We start from the raw sequence: 13,555 nt of genomic DNA on the forward strand, positions 1-13,555 counted from the left end.
GGATTACAGGAGTGCACCACCACGCTTGGCTAATTTTTGTATTTTTAATAGAGACACGGTTTCATCATATTGACCAGGCTGGTATTGAACGCCTGACTTCAAGTGATCTGTCCGCCTCGGCCTCCCAAAGTGCTAGAATTACAGGTTTGAGCCATCGCAACTGGCCTGGACTGTCAAAATTCTTAAGTCATGAGATGCATGACCTGGCTGTGACAACTTCCTATTCCTAGCCAGTGATGACTGAAATACATACCAATTTTAGACATGTTAATATGTGGGCCAATGTGCATCTAGAATTGAAGAAATATAGTAATCAATATAACATCACAAACTATTGGCTTGCACATGAGGCAACAGGCTGTTGGAAGTATAAATTGGTATGATGATTTTGGAAAACAGCATAGTATTGTTTAGTAATTCTTCTCCTAGGTTATTCCCTAGAGAAACTTTTGGAGCATGTCCCAAGAGACATGTACACGAAGTTTACAGCAGCATTCTTTTAATAGCCCCAAACTGGAAACAACCCAAAAGTCAATCAGTAAGAGAATTAATAAATATATTGTGGTATATTCATATGGTGGAATGCTATACAACAATGGAAATGGATAACAGTTATACACATCAGTGTGGATGAATTTCACAAATATAAACATGAGTGAAAAAGCAAATCACAAGCCAGGAGTATTGGCACACACCTGTAATACCAGCTACTTGGGAGGCTGAGGTGGGCAGGTTGCTTGAGCCTGGGAGTTTGGGCCCAGCCAGGGCAACATACTAAGACCCAGTCTCTTAAAGGGGAAAAAAAAAAATCACAAAAGAGACATGCACGCCGATAGTCCCAGCTACTGCGGGGGCTGAGGTGGGAGGATCAGTTGAGTCTGGGAGGTTGAGGCTACGTGAACCATGATCGAGCCACTGCATTCCAGTCTAGGCAATAAAGAGAGACCCAGTCTTTAAAAAAAAAAAAAAAAAAAGAAGATACAGGCAAACCAAACCATATATTTTAGGCTTTAAAATATACGTAATAATTTTCTTGCTTTTCTGTAGTTTCATTGTGTAAGTGGTTGCTTCTAGAGTGGGAAGGTGAATGGAAGAGGGCACATGGGGTGCTTCAAAGGTATAAACAGACAGTATTTATAAATAAAATACTGGGTGGGCGCAGTGGCTCATGCCTGTAATCCCAGCACTTTGGGAGGCCGAGGTGGGCAGATCACCTGAGGTCGGGAGTTTGAGACCAGCCTGACCAACATGAAGAAACCCCGTCTCTACTAAAAATACAAAATTAGCCGGGTGTGGTGGTGCATGCCTGTAATCCCAGCTACTTGGGAGGCTGAGGCAGGAGAGTTGCTTGAACTGGGGAGGCAGAGGTTGCAGTGAGCTGAGATCACGCCATCGTGCTCCAGCCTGGGCAACAAGAGCGAAACTCCGTCTCAAGAAAAAGAAAGAAAATACTGGCCTGGTGCTGGTCATAATCATGTAATAGCATATATATATATATATAAAATATATTTCACAATAAAAAGGTGAAAAACAGTAATAGTGGAAAGATATATGCCAAAATATTAAGAGGTGCTGCTTTTGTGAGCTGAGATCCGGCCACTGCACTCCAGCCCGGGTGACAGAGCCAGACTCCGTCTCAAAAAAAAAAAAAAAAAAAAAAAAAGAGTTGCTGCTTTTGAAAGGTAGGATTGGGGTGATTTGTTTTCCTTTTCTTAGATTTTTATATATCACAAATTTATACCATAGTTAAATCTTTTGAACTTGGACTCAAAGTTCAGGCAGATATGGGTTCGAAGGCCAGATCTGTTGCTACTTTGCTGTTTCATTTGGGCAAGTTATATATATATATAAAAATTATATATATATATAAAATTTAATATAGTGCTATATTAAGTATAGATTTTGGGCAAGTTACTTAAGAGAATTATACTAAGAGTATAAATATACTGTATTATTTTATACTATGTTTAAATTTAGTATATTGATTACTATATTTCTCAATTTCCTTATTGGTGAATTGAGGGTGATAATAATAGTTACTTCATAGATTGTTAGGAGGCTTAAATGAGATAATGAAATGCTAAGTACAATGCCTGACACAGTACTTAATAAAAACTGTGATTATCATTATGCAGTGTGTGTTTTCTTGGTTATGATCTTACAATAAGCAGTTGAAAATTTTTATGTAAAATAAATTACCTCCTCAATTTTTGTCCCCTTGACAGTTATTTCAGGTATATTTCTAAGTTGTATGTATGCTCGAAGGTTTGTTTAGTAGGGTCATTTAAGCAGTGGGAATCAGAGAATGTCAGCGGTGAGCATGACTGAAGGGTTTATTTGTTTCTTTTGTAAATGCAAAAACTGAATACAGAGTGATGAAGTCACTGGCCAGGAGTCATAAAGATTACTGTGTTCTTATCCTTTTCTTAACTAAATTTTTTTTTTTGAGACAGAGTCTCGCTCTGTCGCCCAGGCTGGAGTGTAGTGGCGCGATCTCAGCTTGCTGCAAGCTCCACCTCCTTGGTTGACGCCATTCTCCTGCTTCAGCCTCCTGAGTAGCTGGGACCACAGGCACCTGCTACCATGCCTGGCTAATTTTTTTGTATTTTTAGTAGAGACAGGGTTTCACCGTGTTAGCCAGGATGGTCTCAATCTCCTGACCTCTCTCCTGACCTTGTGATCTGCCCACCTTGGCCTCCCAAAGTGCTGGGATTACAAGCGTGAGCCACCACGCCCGGCCTTTCTTAACTAAATTTTTAAAGCATGCACTCCCTTATAACCTGACCTATATGGGTATAAATATATTCTGTGTCCTTGGGGCTAATTCATCCTGTCCTTCCCAGCCCAACAGATGTACTGTGCAGGCTGTCAGAACCCTCTCCGGTTGTATGTGATCCTGCTCACTGTGGTTATTTAATCCTGTTGACTGCTTCCTTGTAGACCAAAAGGATGCTGGTGGAAAAGATGGGCCGAGAAGCTGTGGAGCTAGGGCATGGGGAGGTGAACATCACAGGGGTGGAAGAGAACACCCTGATTGCCAGCCTTTGTGATCTCCTGGAAAGGATCTGGAGTCATGGACTACAAGTGAAACAGGTAATGGATGTGTTGCCTCTCTCTGCTGAGCAAATTGTCTTCCTGTTTTCAGTTACTAGCTTTCCCACACTCTTTTTGTCCAGCTGACTGGCTTTGAAGAATGGTGTGCAGTGCTCTGGAGTGAGATTTGAAATAAACAAATAAATAAATGTGATCCAAACTATTTTCCTTAAAGATAAGCTTTATAAATCTGTATGTTTATCAGACTTTTATAAAGAGGCATCTTTCTTCCTGGGGGTAGAGCTGAAGGCCAACCTGATAAGTCCTGTTTGGCAGCTGGCCCTAGTCTAGAGATAGACCAGAAAGAGAGAAGTTGGAGCTCGGGAAGTACTAATTGTACACTAAAGGTTCTTCACTAATCGTATATTCACAATGGAAAAAAAGTCTGTTATTAACATTTCTTTGTATGCAGATGGTTTAAACATTTGAGAAAAGGCCTCAGGAAGTTGAGTAAGTTTGATTTTTCCACTTAATACCCAGAGAATTTCCTTATTTCAAAATACTCTGTTTTCAATTGGTAGTCAAGATAGATACATTTTATTTTTATGTATTTCTAAATTTGAAAATAACTTGAAATTTTTTGAAAAGAAGTTTTATCGTGGAAAAATTAGAAAATACATTAGTATCCATTGGTATTTCTCAAGGGCCTACTATGTCAGGTACTGTTGTAGGCACTAGAAATACCTCAGTGAACAAAACAGACCAAGATCTCTGTCTTCCTGGAGTGTCCATTCTAATGGGTATAGCAACAATCTTCCACATATGTTTTTCAGAGCATTCTTCTGTGTACACATGCCCATGCATATATAGCTATATATTTAAAAACCCAATGGAACTACAATGAGATACTATTTCACATCCACTGGAGTAGTTAAAATAAGTAACAAGTGTTAAGGATGTGGAGAAATGAGAACTTTCATACATTACTATTGGGAATGTAAAATGGTGCAGCCACTTTTGAAAACAGTTTGGCAGTTCCTCAAAATGTTAAACAGTTCTTATATGACCTAGCAAGCCCACTTCTAGATACGTACTCAAGAGACGTGAAAACAGATGTCTACACAAAAACTTGTATGCAAATGTTCATAGCAGGCCAGGTGCAGTGGCTCACACCTGTAATCCCAGCACTTTGGGAGGCCAAGACAGGTGGATCAGTTGAGGTCAGGAGTTTGAGACCAGCCTGATCAACCTGATGAAACCCCATCTCTACCAAAAATACAAAATTAGCCAGGTGTGGTGGTGCATGCCTGTAATCCCAGCTACTTGGGAGGCTGAGGCAGGAGAATCGCTTGAACCCGGCAGGTGGAGGTTGCAGTGAGCCAAGATTGCACCGTTGCACTCCAGCCTAGGCAACAAGAGGGAAACTCCATCTCAAAAAAAAAAAAAAAAAAAAGTTCATAGTAGCATTAGTCATAATAGTGTCATCATATGAGGCTATTATTACCCAAATGTTAATCAGCTGATAAGTGGGTGACCTAAATTTGGTGTATCCATACATTGGAAATATTATTGAGCAATAAAGGGAATAAAGTACCTACATATGGTACAACATGGATGAACTCTGAAAACATACCAAGTGAAAGAAGCCAGATACAAAAGGCCACAGATTGTATGATCTCATTTATACAAAATGTCTAAAATAGGCAAATCCACAGACAGAAAGTAGATTAAGGGTTGCCAGAGGCTAGAGAAAGGGAGCAATGGGAAGTGACTACTAATGCATATGGAGTGTCTTTTGGGGGTGATGAAAATGTTCTAGAATTAGATAGTGGTGATGGTTGCACAACTCTATATTAAAAATCAGATTTTTTTCAGAAAATTGCATACTTTAAATGTGTGAATTTTATGGTAATATGAATTATATCTCAATGGTTTTTTAAAAAATCCAAATAAGTTAATACTGTACGTAATGTTTTGCAACTCGCTTTGTTTTTATCTCATATCTTTTCTGTGTCCTTAACTAATTTTTAGATGATAGTATAGTAAGTGTTTAAGAGCTTGACTGTAAAGCAGACAGATCTGGGTTTGAAGTATGATTTTCACGTAATAACTTTATGAAACTGAGCAAGTTATCTAGCTTCTCTAAGCCTGTTTCCTTGTATGTATGATGGAATTTTATTTTATTTTATATTTAATTTAGTTTAGTTTTTGAGACAGAGTCTTGCTTTGTTGCCCAGGCTGGAGTGCACTAGCATGAACACTGCTCACTGCAGCCTTGACCTCCTGGGCTCAACTGATCCTCCCACCTCAGCTTGGAGACTGAGACAGGCATGTGGCAACATGCCCAGCTAATTTTTTTTTTTTTTTTTTTTGTAGAGATGAGGTCTCCCTATGTTGTCCCGACTGGTCTCGAACTCCTGGGCTCAAGTGATCCTCCTGCCTCAGCTCCCCAAACTGCCAGGATCACAGGCATAAGCCACTGTGCCCTGCCTGATGGAATTTTAAAAGTACCTACCTCCATTGGGTCCTTGTGTGGATTCGATAATTAATGTAAAGCACTAAGCTCAGAGCCTGGTTTCTGGCTCTCTAAATGTTTGTGGTTATTGTAAAACCTCAGTTTTAATGACTACATCTATTGTATAGATGTGCCATACTTTAATCAATCTCTTATTATTAGTCATTTAGGTTAATTCTGATTTTTCAGTGTTGTAAACAACACTGCATTTATAGAGTTTTTTAAATGTTAAAAATTGTGTATTGCATCCCTAAAATTTTGAGACTGTGGTGTAGTAGCAACACTATGAACTGTGAGTCAGAAGGACTTTGGGTTTGAATCCTGGCTCCACTGGATGACTTTAAATAAGCAACTTGCACTTTCTGAAATCCAAATCCATGAAAGATAGATAGTTAATAACCTGTCTTTTAGAATATTAATTGTTCTACCATAAAGACATATGCACATGTATGTTCATTGCAGCACTATTCACAATAGCAAAGTTATTGTCAACCTAAATGGCCATCAACAGTAGACCAGATAAAGAAAAGGAGATACATACACACCATGCAACACTACACAGTCATAAAAAAGAACTAGATCATGGCTTTTGCAGCAACATGGATGTAGCTGGAAACCATAGTCTAAAGTGAACTCATATAGGAACAGGAAACTAAATACTGCTTGTTCTCACTTATAAGTGGGAGCTAAACATTGAGTACACATGGACACAAAGAAGGGAACAACAGGCACCAAGGCCTACTTGACGGTGGAGAGTGGGAGGAGGGAGAGGATTGAAAAACTACCTGTGGGGTACGAGGCTTATTACATGAATAATGAAGTAATCTGTACACCAGACCCCTGTGATATGCAGTTTACCTGTATAACAAACTTGCATGTGTGCCCCGAACCTAAAATAAAAGTTAAAAGAATTAAATAAATACCTTTCAGCTGTGATAATTAGAGGCAATGAAAGGAAATACCTGGCGTGTGATGAGTATGCAAAATATGACAGCTATTATTATGCTGGGTTCTGTATGAAGGCTTTACTTCTTTCTTTTTCTCTGTAACAAGTGAGTAGAATATATATAATCCTTTTATCATTTTCCATAACATTTAGCAAGTCTGGCACTATAGTTGAGCTCTTTTAGCTTTGAGGTAAAACATATATGCCGATAACTTTTAAATATTTACTGCAAAAATTTCTAGGGAGTTAGTGAAGCTTCTTCCTGCATTCTGAAAAATAGTACCGTATCATTATATGTTCTAAGTCTGTGTTCTAGGCTTTGCAGCAATATTCTGCAGTAATTCTCACTGTAGGAGGAATTTATTATTCTGCAGGAATTCTCACAGTAAGAAGTCCTTCCTTCCTTCCTCTGCCTCCCTCCCTCCCTCCCTCCATCCCCTCCCTTCCTCCCTCCCTCTGTCCCCACCCTTCCTTCCTCTGCCTCCCTCCCTCCCTCCATCCCCTCCCTTCCTCCCTCCCTCTGTGCCCTCCCTTCCTTCCTCTGCCTCCCTCCCTCCTTCCCTCCCTCCCTCCCTTCCTCCCTCCCCTCCCCTCCCCTCCCCTCCCCTTCCCTTCCCTTCCCTTCCCTTTCCTTTTTCCTTCACTCTGTCACGCAGGCTGAGTGCAGTGGTATGATCTCAGCTCACTGCAACCTCCGCATCCTGAGTTCAAGTGATTCTCCCACCTCAGCCTGCCAAGTAGCTGGGAGTACAACTGCGCACCACAATGCCTGGCTAATTTTTGTATCATTTTTTTGTTTTAGAGACGGAGTCTTGCTCTGTTGCCCAGGCTGGAGTGCAGTGGCGCGATCTTGGCTCACTGCAACCTCCACTTCCCTGGTTCAAGCAGTTCCCCTGCCTCAGCCTCACGAGTAGCTGGGATTATAGGCTCAGGCCACCACGTCCGGCTAATTTTTTTGTATTTTTAGTAGAGATGAGGTTTCACCATGTTGACCACACTGGAATTTCTTTTAGAGTTCATTTGCTCCCCCTCTTATTTTGGAGAGATGAGAAACCAGTGCAAAATAATGGGGGCTTTTTAGCTGAAGTTCCATTTTGTTCTGAGTCCTGGCTTTTGGAGCTCTGGAAGTGAAGCAGTGACAATGTCACCAGAGGAGAGTGAAGATCTGTTCTTGCCGGCATGGCATGTATGCCCTTAGGGATACATGTTCAGCTGGAGATTGACCCTGATGATCTATATTGGGTTCCTAACACCATGTTCTCCCTAGGCCTCGGTTTTGCTGGTTTCTTTATCCTGCTGAGACATTCTTCACTTATCTTCCAATCCAGCAGTCACACCCTCATTACCTGCTGTCCTTTATCATACACCCAGATTGTGACTAAATTTGCTCTCAGAGGGTGATTTTATTATGCCACTGTGGGGGCACCTTCCTGAGCAACCACCCATTATTATCTGCTTAGAAAGTAGAGAGAACCCAAACAGCATTTTTGCTGCTGGCCTCTTAAATTTTGTTACTAGCCTTGACTGCTTGGATGCAAGGCTGCCTGCAGCAAGTCTTCATAAGAACCTCTGTTATCCTCACCACTCTCTTTGGCTTTCAGTGACATCTTCCAAGGAGATGGACTTCCACCTATAGTTTGTTTTTCTATCAGAGAGAGGTTTGGTTTTTCATACTCGTTTTGTAACTGCTGCCATTTGGGGTTGACACATGAAAAGGAGTTGTTACTTATCTTTCTTGCTTATGACATTCTTGTAGAATCTGATGCAGTTTATTGTGTGTCCATGTCCGTAAATGGATAGTCAGGCTGTATTGAACCTTGCAGTCCCAATCAGGCCCTTTGCAAAAGAGGAAAAAGAGTAGGCCATGTTTTGTGAACTAGAAAAACCAAAGTGCAGCAGCCCAGTTGCTGCTCTTCCACTCTTGCCCTTGCTCTTTCTCCTCACCTCTGTAATCACTGTGGGCCAGGGGCTTCCTTCTGGTATAGTGGCCTGATTTTGCCCTTGTCCTTGGTTCTTTGGTGTTATTGCATGTCAGGCTCTCTGGTCACCAGCTGTACTTAATGTGTGCCACATTCAGACAGTTCTATTAATTTTTCTTAGGCTGCTTTCCTAGTCTACCTAGATGCTGAGAAACCTACTTGCTAATGGTTGTGGTAGATGGAAGGATGAATGGATTTCTAGAAGTTGAATTACTAAGTCAAAGACCATAAATATTTTAAACTCTTGTATTATCTGTTAGATACATTAATAGACCTGTTTTATTTTTTGAAATGGAGTCTCACCCTGTTGCCCAAGCTGGAGTGAAGTAGTGCCATCTTGACTCACTGCAATATTCACCTCCTGGGTTCAAGCAATTCTCCTGCCTCAGCCTCCTGAGTAGCTGGGATTACAGGCACCTGTCACCATGCACGCCTAATTTTTGTATTTTAGTAGAGATGGGGGTTCCCCATGTTGGCCAGGCTGGTCTTGAACTCCTGACTTCAGGTGATGCACCTACCTCGGCCTCCCACAGTGCTGGGGTTACAGGTGTGAGCCACCGCGCCCAGCCAACCTTCTTTTTTTTTTTTTTTTTAAGTTTTTTAATTAAAATTTTTTTTTCTTTTTGGCTCCCAACAGGAAACAATAGACCTTCTTAGAAGCAGTGTATAGGATTTGTAAGTCTCATTAATGTTGTTAGACTTTTTTTTATTCAAATATTTGGTATTTGGATGAATAAAACCTGGTATTTTCTAATTTTAGTTTTTAGTTTTTATATATTTTAAAAATTGTCTTTGAAGTTGTAGGGTTTTAAGTTGATGAATTTTTGTAGGAAACACAAACATGCAGCAAGCTTATTTTGACAACTTGCTGATCTATAGCGAGGGTTTCCTACCATTCAGATGTTTGATTTTTTTTTCCCCAGAGTAGGTCAAGTTTGTGAATAGAAACAAAATAGACCCTCAATATTCTCATGGGGTAAATCTTAAGACCTTAAATCTTCACATTCATTCCATAGCACAAAATTTTCTTCAGAAAGTATAACTTAAAAAATTAAGTGATCTTTTCAGAAACATCTCGTGTAGCATAGTTATTAAGTGCAATGGTTTTGACATTAGATAGACTTAAGCTTGGATCCCAACACTCTGCTTACTAATGGTGTGACCTCTTACAAGTTACTTAACCTTTCCGATCCTCAATTTTTTCTTCTCTACAGAAAATAGGGATAGAGATCTCTACGTTGTTAGACTGTTGGGAGCATTAATTACAATATTGCATTTTGAATATCTGACATAGTGCTTAGTTCATAGTAAGCCTCAAGACCTGGTAGCTTCTATCATTATTATAGAACCAAAGTCATTTATAAAACTATTATAATCTTACTAAAACAAACATACCACCTTTATATTATTTTATTATCTACATGGGAACATTTACCATGAATCTGAAATAAAGTTGTTATCATTTAACAAGGGTTATGATGTACTGAACGATGATTAGAAAGAGACAAAGCAGTTGCTGGGTGACCAGCTGGGCTCACTCATTACCCAGGTGAATCGCTGCCTCACATCAGGCTTGCAAATACTATTCAGGTTTGTGCCTTGGCAAAATGACAAATTACTACATGTCTCAAATAGTGTAAATTGCAGTTCTTACCTTTCCAAACACCAAGGTTCTATTATATTGACTGTAGTTTATTTCAGCCATACAGTTAAGTACCAGCCTACCTTTCTTCACATTTCTTCAACTATACCTTCAATAGTAAATCCTCGTTATAGTGATGACTTACTCTCCCTAACCTGTGCTAACAACTTGTAAGGTAACCAAAGATACCACAGTTTCCCCCACTTAACAGAGAAGAAAACTGACATTCAGAGAGGTTCACCAAACTGCTTTGCCTAGTTCGCCAAGTAGCAAAATCAGGACTAGAACAATATTTAAAGGAATAACTTTAAATATTTTAGGAAATGCAGGAGCTAAGATGGAAACTTATAGGCTGCATATCCACTCCTCTGTGCAAAAGCCATCAAGCTGACATAAAACCAAAGGACCATTTAGAGGATGATAGGTCATTTGCTTCTTTTTTTTTTTTTGAAAGGTAGCCTCACTCTGTCACCCAGGCTGAAGTGCAGCGGCATGATCACAGCTCCCTGCAACCTCTGCCTCCCACATTCAAGTGCCTCCACCTCCCAGGTTCAAGTGATCCTCTTGCCTCAGCCTCCCGAGTAGCTGAGACAGCAGGCGTGTGCCACCACCCCCGGCTAATTTTTGTATTTTTAGTAAGGGTTTGCTATGTTGACTAGGCTGGTCTCGAACTTCTGACCTCAAGTGATCCACCTGCCTTGGCCTCCCAGTGTTGGGGTTGGGATTACAGGTGTGAGACACTGTACCTGGCCTGCTTTTTTCTTTCTTTCTTTCTTTCTTCTTTTTTTTTTTTTTTTCTTAAGACAGCGTCTCACCCTGTTGCCCAGGCTGGAGTGCAGTGGCGTGATCTCGGCTCACTGCAACCTCCGCCTCCTGGGTTCAAGTGATTCTCCTGCCTCCTGAGAAGCTGGGATTACAACCACACGCAACCACATCCTGCTAATTTTTGTATTTTTAGTAGAGACGATGGGGTTTCACCATGTTGGCCAGGCTGGAATCGAATTCCTGGCCTCAAGTGATCTGCCCGCCTTGGCCTCCCAAAGTGTTGGGATTACAGGTGTGAGCCACCGTGCCCAGCTGCTTTTTTCTTTCTTATCCACCGGTCCCTTCCCAGGCTCTCTTTCCCATCTCCTTTCTATTCCCAGTGGGAGACCATTTCCTTTTTCTGTTACCTTCCATTGTTTATATTTCTTCTGGATTTTAGTAAATTGATATATTTGCATACGCTGTGTCCTGGATGTACATTGAAACAAGAAACAGTACATATTTTTTTTTTTAAGCAAAAGCTTCTATCTGTATGTTGAAAGCCTTGACCCCCGAAATCTAAACTGATAGGTGTTTCTCCCTTGCATTGGTTCCAGGGGAAATCAGCCTTATGGTCCCACCTGTTACATTATCAGGACAACCGGCAGAGAAAACTCACATCAGGAAGCCTCAGTATGTCAGGTAAGATAGTCTCTGCATTGGAGAGTCTGCCCTTTCTCCACTTTTCCATCACCCACTGGAGTGATCATTTTGAAGCAAACCATTCTAGGTCAAAGAAGCCTTTGCTCTGGAGTGTTTTCTCTTTTAAATATGGAACCACCAGACTCTCTGAACCACAGAGCATACCAAAACCATGGCATTTGCTTTCATTATGTATTTCTGTATGCTTTTTATTGGCAAGATAGAAAATTTATATGGGCAAGAGGCCAGTCTCAAAATGAATATGGGTTTTACTGTGGTACCGGGTTTGGAGCAGGCTGTTTTCAGAGTCTTTTGTTTTATTTCTCTGACATGCGCATTATGATTATCTATCCTATTAGTCAAGAGAGCTGTTGGTCAGTGTCCTTCCTTGGACTTCCTCAAAGTCAAGTCTTGGTGTGAATGATCCCTTATACTTACTTTCTGTTTCTAACCTAATAAAAATGTCAGAGTTTGTGGCAACTCCAGAGGTCATCTAGTCCAGGCCCTTTATTTTACAAGAGGAGGAAACAAGTCCGGAGAGGAATTGAATTTACTTAAGATCACAAAGTGAGCTCATGGAAGAGGCCAGACAAGAGCCAGTCATCTTGTCTCCTGCTCTGATGTTTAGACCATCCTACAGTGTCCTTTCCAGGGTAGTCTCCCTTCTTCTTTTACTTCTTGGTGCATCTCCCCTTCACATCATCCTTTGTTCTCCACTCTCTGCCAAAATATTTGTTTACCTTTCTTGGATGTTTTTATCTTAATGGTAAAGGCAAGTTAAATGGGGTAAAAAGATGAGCATGAACTCTTTGCCCTTGAACTAGTTGACCTTAACTAGCACTGAACCTGGGGAGATAATTGGCTGAAAACTAACTAGGGACAAGAGTTCTCCAGGTAGGCTTATGAGGAATTTTTTGGCCCGCTTTCTGGATGTGTAAAAGCAGGTTCTTATTAAGAATGCTATAGAAGTCATTGCCGAGAAATAAACTGTAGCCAAAAATTCTCAATAGCTTGATGAGGAAAATACTGAGTTTTAAACATTAGGCCAGACATGAGGATATAAAGGTATTATATCTTCTCTTCTCCTAGAGGTCCTATCATTCTGGAACAGAACCAGAACATTCTTGTTCTTTATACATTCTCTTGGGCTTTTGTAGGCTGCTGTGAAGCCAGAACAGGATGTGAGTAGTGGCTCCAAGTGGAAGCACTGCTTCTGTGGATCATGATGAGAGCATGATAGGCTAGGAGCCAAGAGATCTGTATTCCATTACTGACTTTGCTAGTTGGTGTTGTAGGCAAAGCAGCTAACCCCTCTGAATATCATTTTCCTTCTCTGTTAAGTAGGGGAAATTGTGGTATCTTTTTTATCTACCTTATAAATTGTTAGAGAATTAAATGAGATAATATCCATAAAAATACAAAATTTTGATCTCTAGTAGGAATTTAATAAATATTTATGAAACAATCAATTAAAGTGTTACCAGTGTAACCAACTGTTTCCCATAGTAATTTGTGATTTAAGATAAGGGAAGGGTAGTCAGCTATTTGGATATTCAGATCTCTTTGGACATGACCAACTTGTTTATTCTAGGAATACTTCTTGATTCAGAACGTAGGAAGTCTGATGCCAGCTCACTCATGCCTCCCCTGAGGATCTCCCTGATTCAGGATATGAGGTCAGTATGGGCTCACATGTAATAAGCCACTAAAATCCTGTTTTCAGTTGCTGCTTAGGTGTCCACTTTAAGTAAGAAGGTCTCAGTGGCTGCTACAGCATCTCAGCTAACATGGAAGCCCTTCTAATCACAAAGTCTTGTGTTTCATAATACATTTGTAAAGCTCTACAAACAGTTGGGTTTCCTGGCATTTTTGGAGGTAAGGGAGCATAGGAGAGTATCTCAGGCCCTAAGAGCTCAGAGTTAGCCTGGCTTTTTAAGGTCTGTGCTGTCTTTTTTCCTCCCAAAATATGGTGAGCCTATCTGGTAAAGCTACAT

General features: G+C 40.5%; 1 protein-coding gene across 6 annotated transcripts in view; it reads left to right on the forward strand.

Annotated features, from left to right (window-relative positions):
• LOC105488754 (DENN domain containing 5A) overlaps nt 1–13,555 on the forward strand; it is a 130,494-nt gene that overhangs the window by 105,786 nt on the left and 11,153 nt on the right. For 5 of the 6 annotated variants that reach the window (XR_011610839.1, XM_011753147.3, XM_011753149.3 and 2 more), the window contains 3 exons: nt 2,941–3,093; nt 11,477–11,561; nt 13,153–13,237. Coding sequence is in view for 5 of the 6 variants with exons in the window: in XM_011753147.3 (XP_011751449.2) it covers nt 2,941–3,093; nt 11,477–11,561; nt 13,153–13,237 (323 nt within the window). In the remaining variant the exon portion in view is untranslated. Of the gene's footprint in view, nt 1–2,940; nt 3,094–11,476; nt 11,562–13,152; nt 13,238–13,555 lie in introns of those variants that run through there. The other variant, XM_071075120.1, reaches the window with a different exon arrangement.

This window comes from Macaca nemestrina, chromosome 12, assembly GCF_043159975.1.
Source record: "Macaca nemestrina isolate mMacNem1 chromosome 12, mMacNem.hap1, whole genome shotgun sequence".
Classification (NCBI taxonomy): domain Eukaryota; kingdom Metazoa; phylum Chordata; class Mammalia; order Primates; family Cercopithecidae; genus Macaca; species Macaca nemestrina.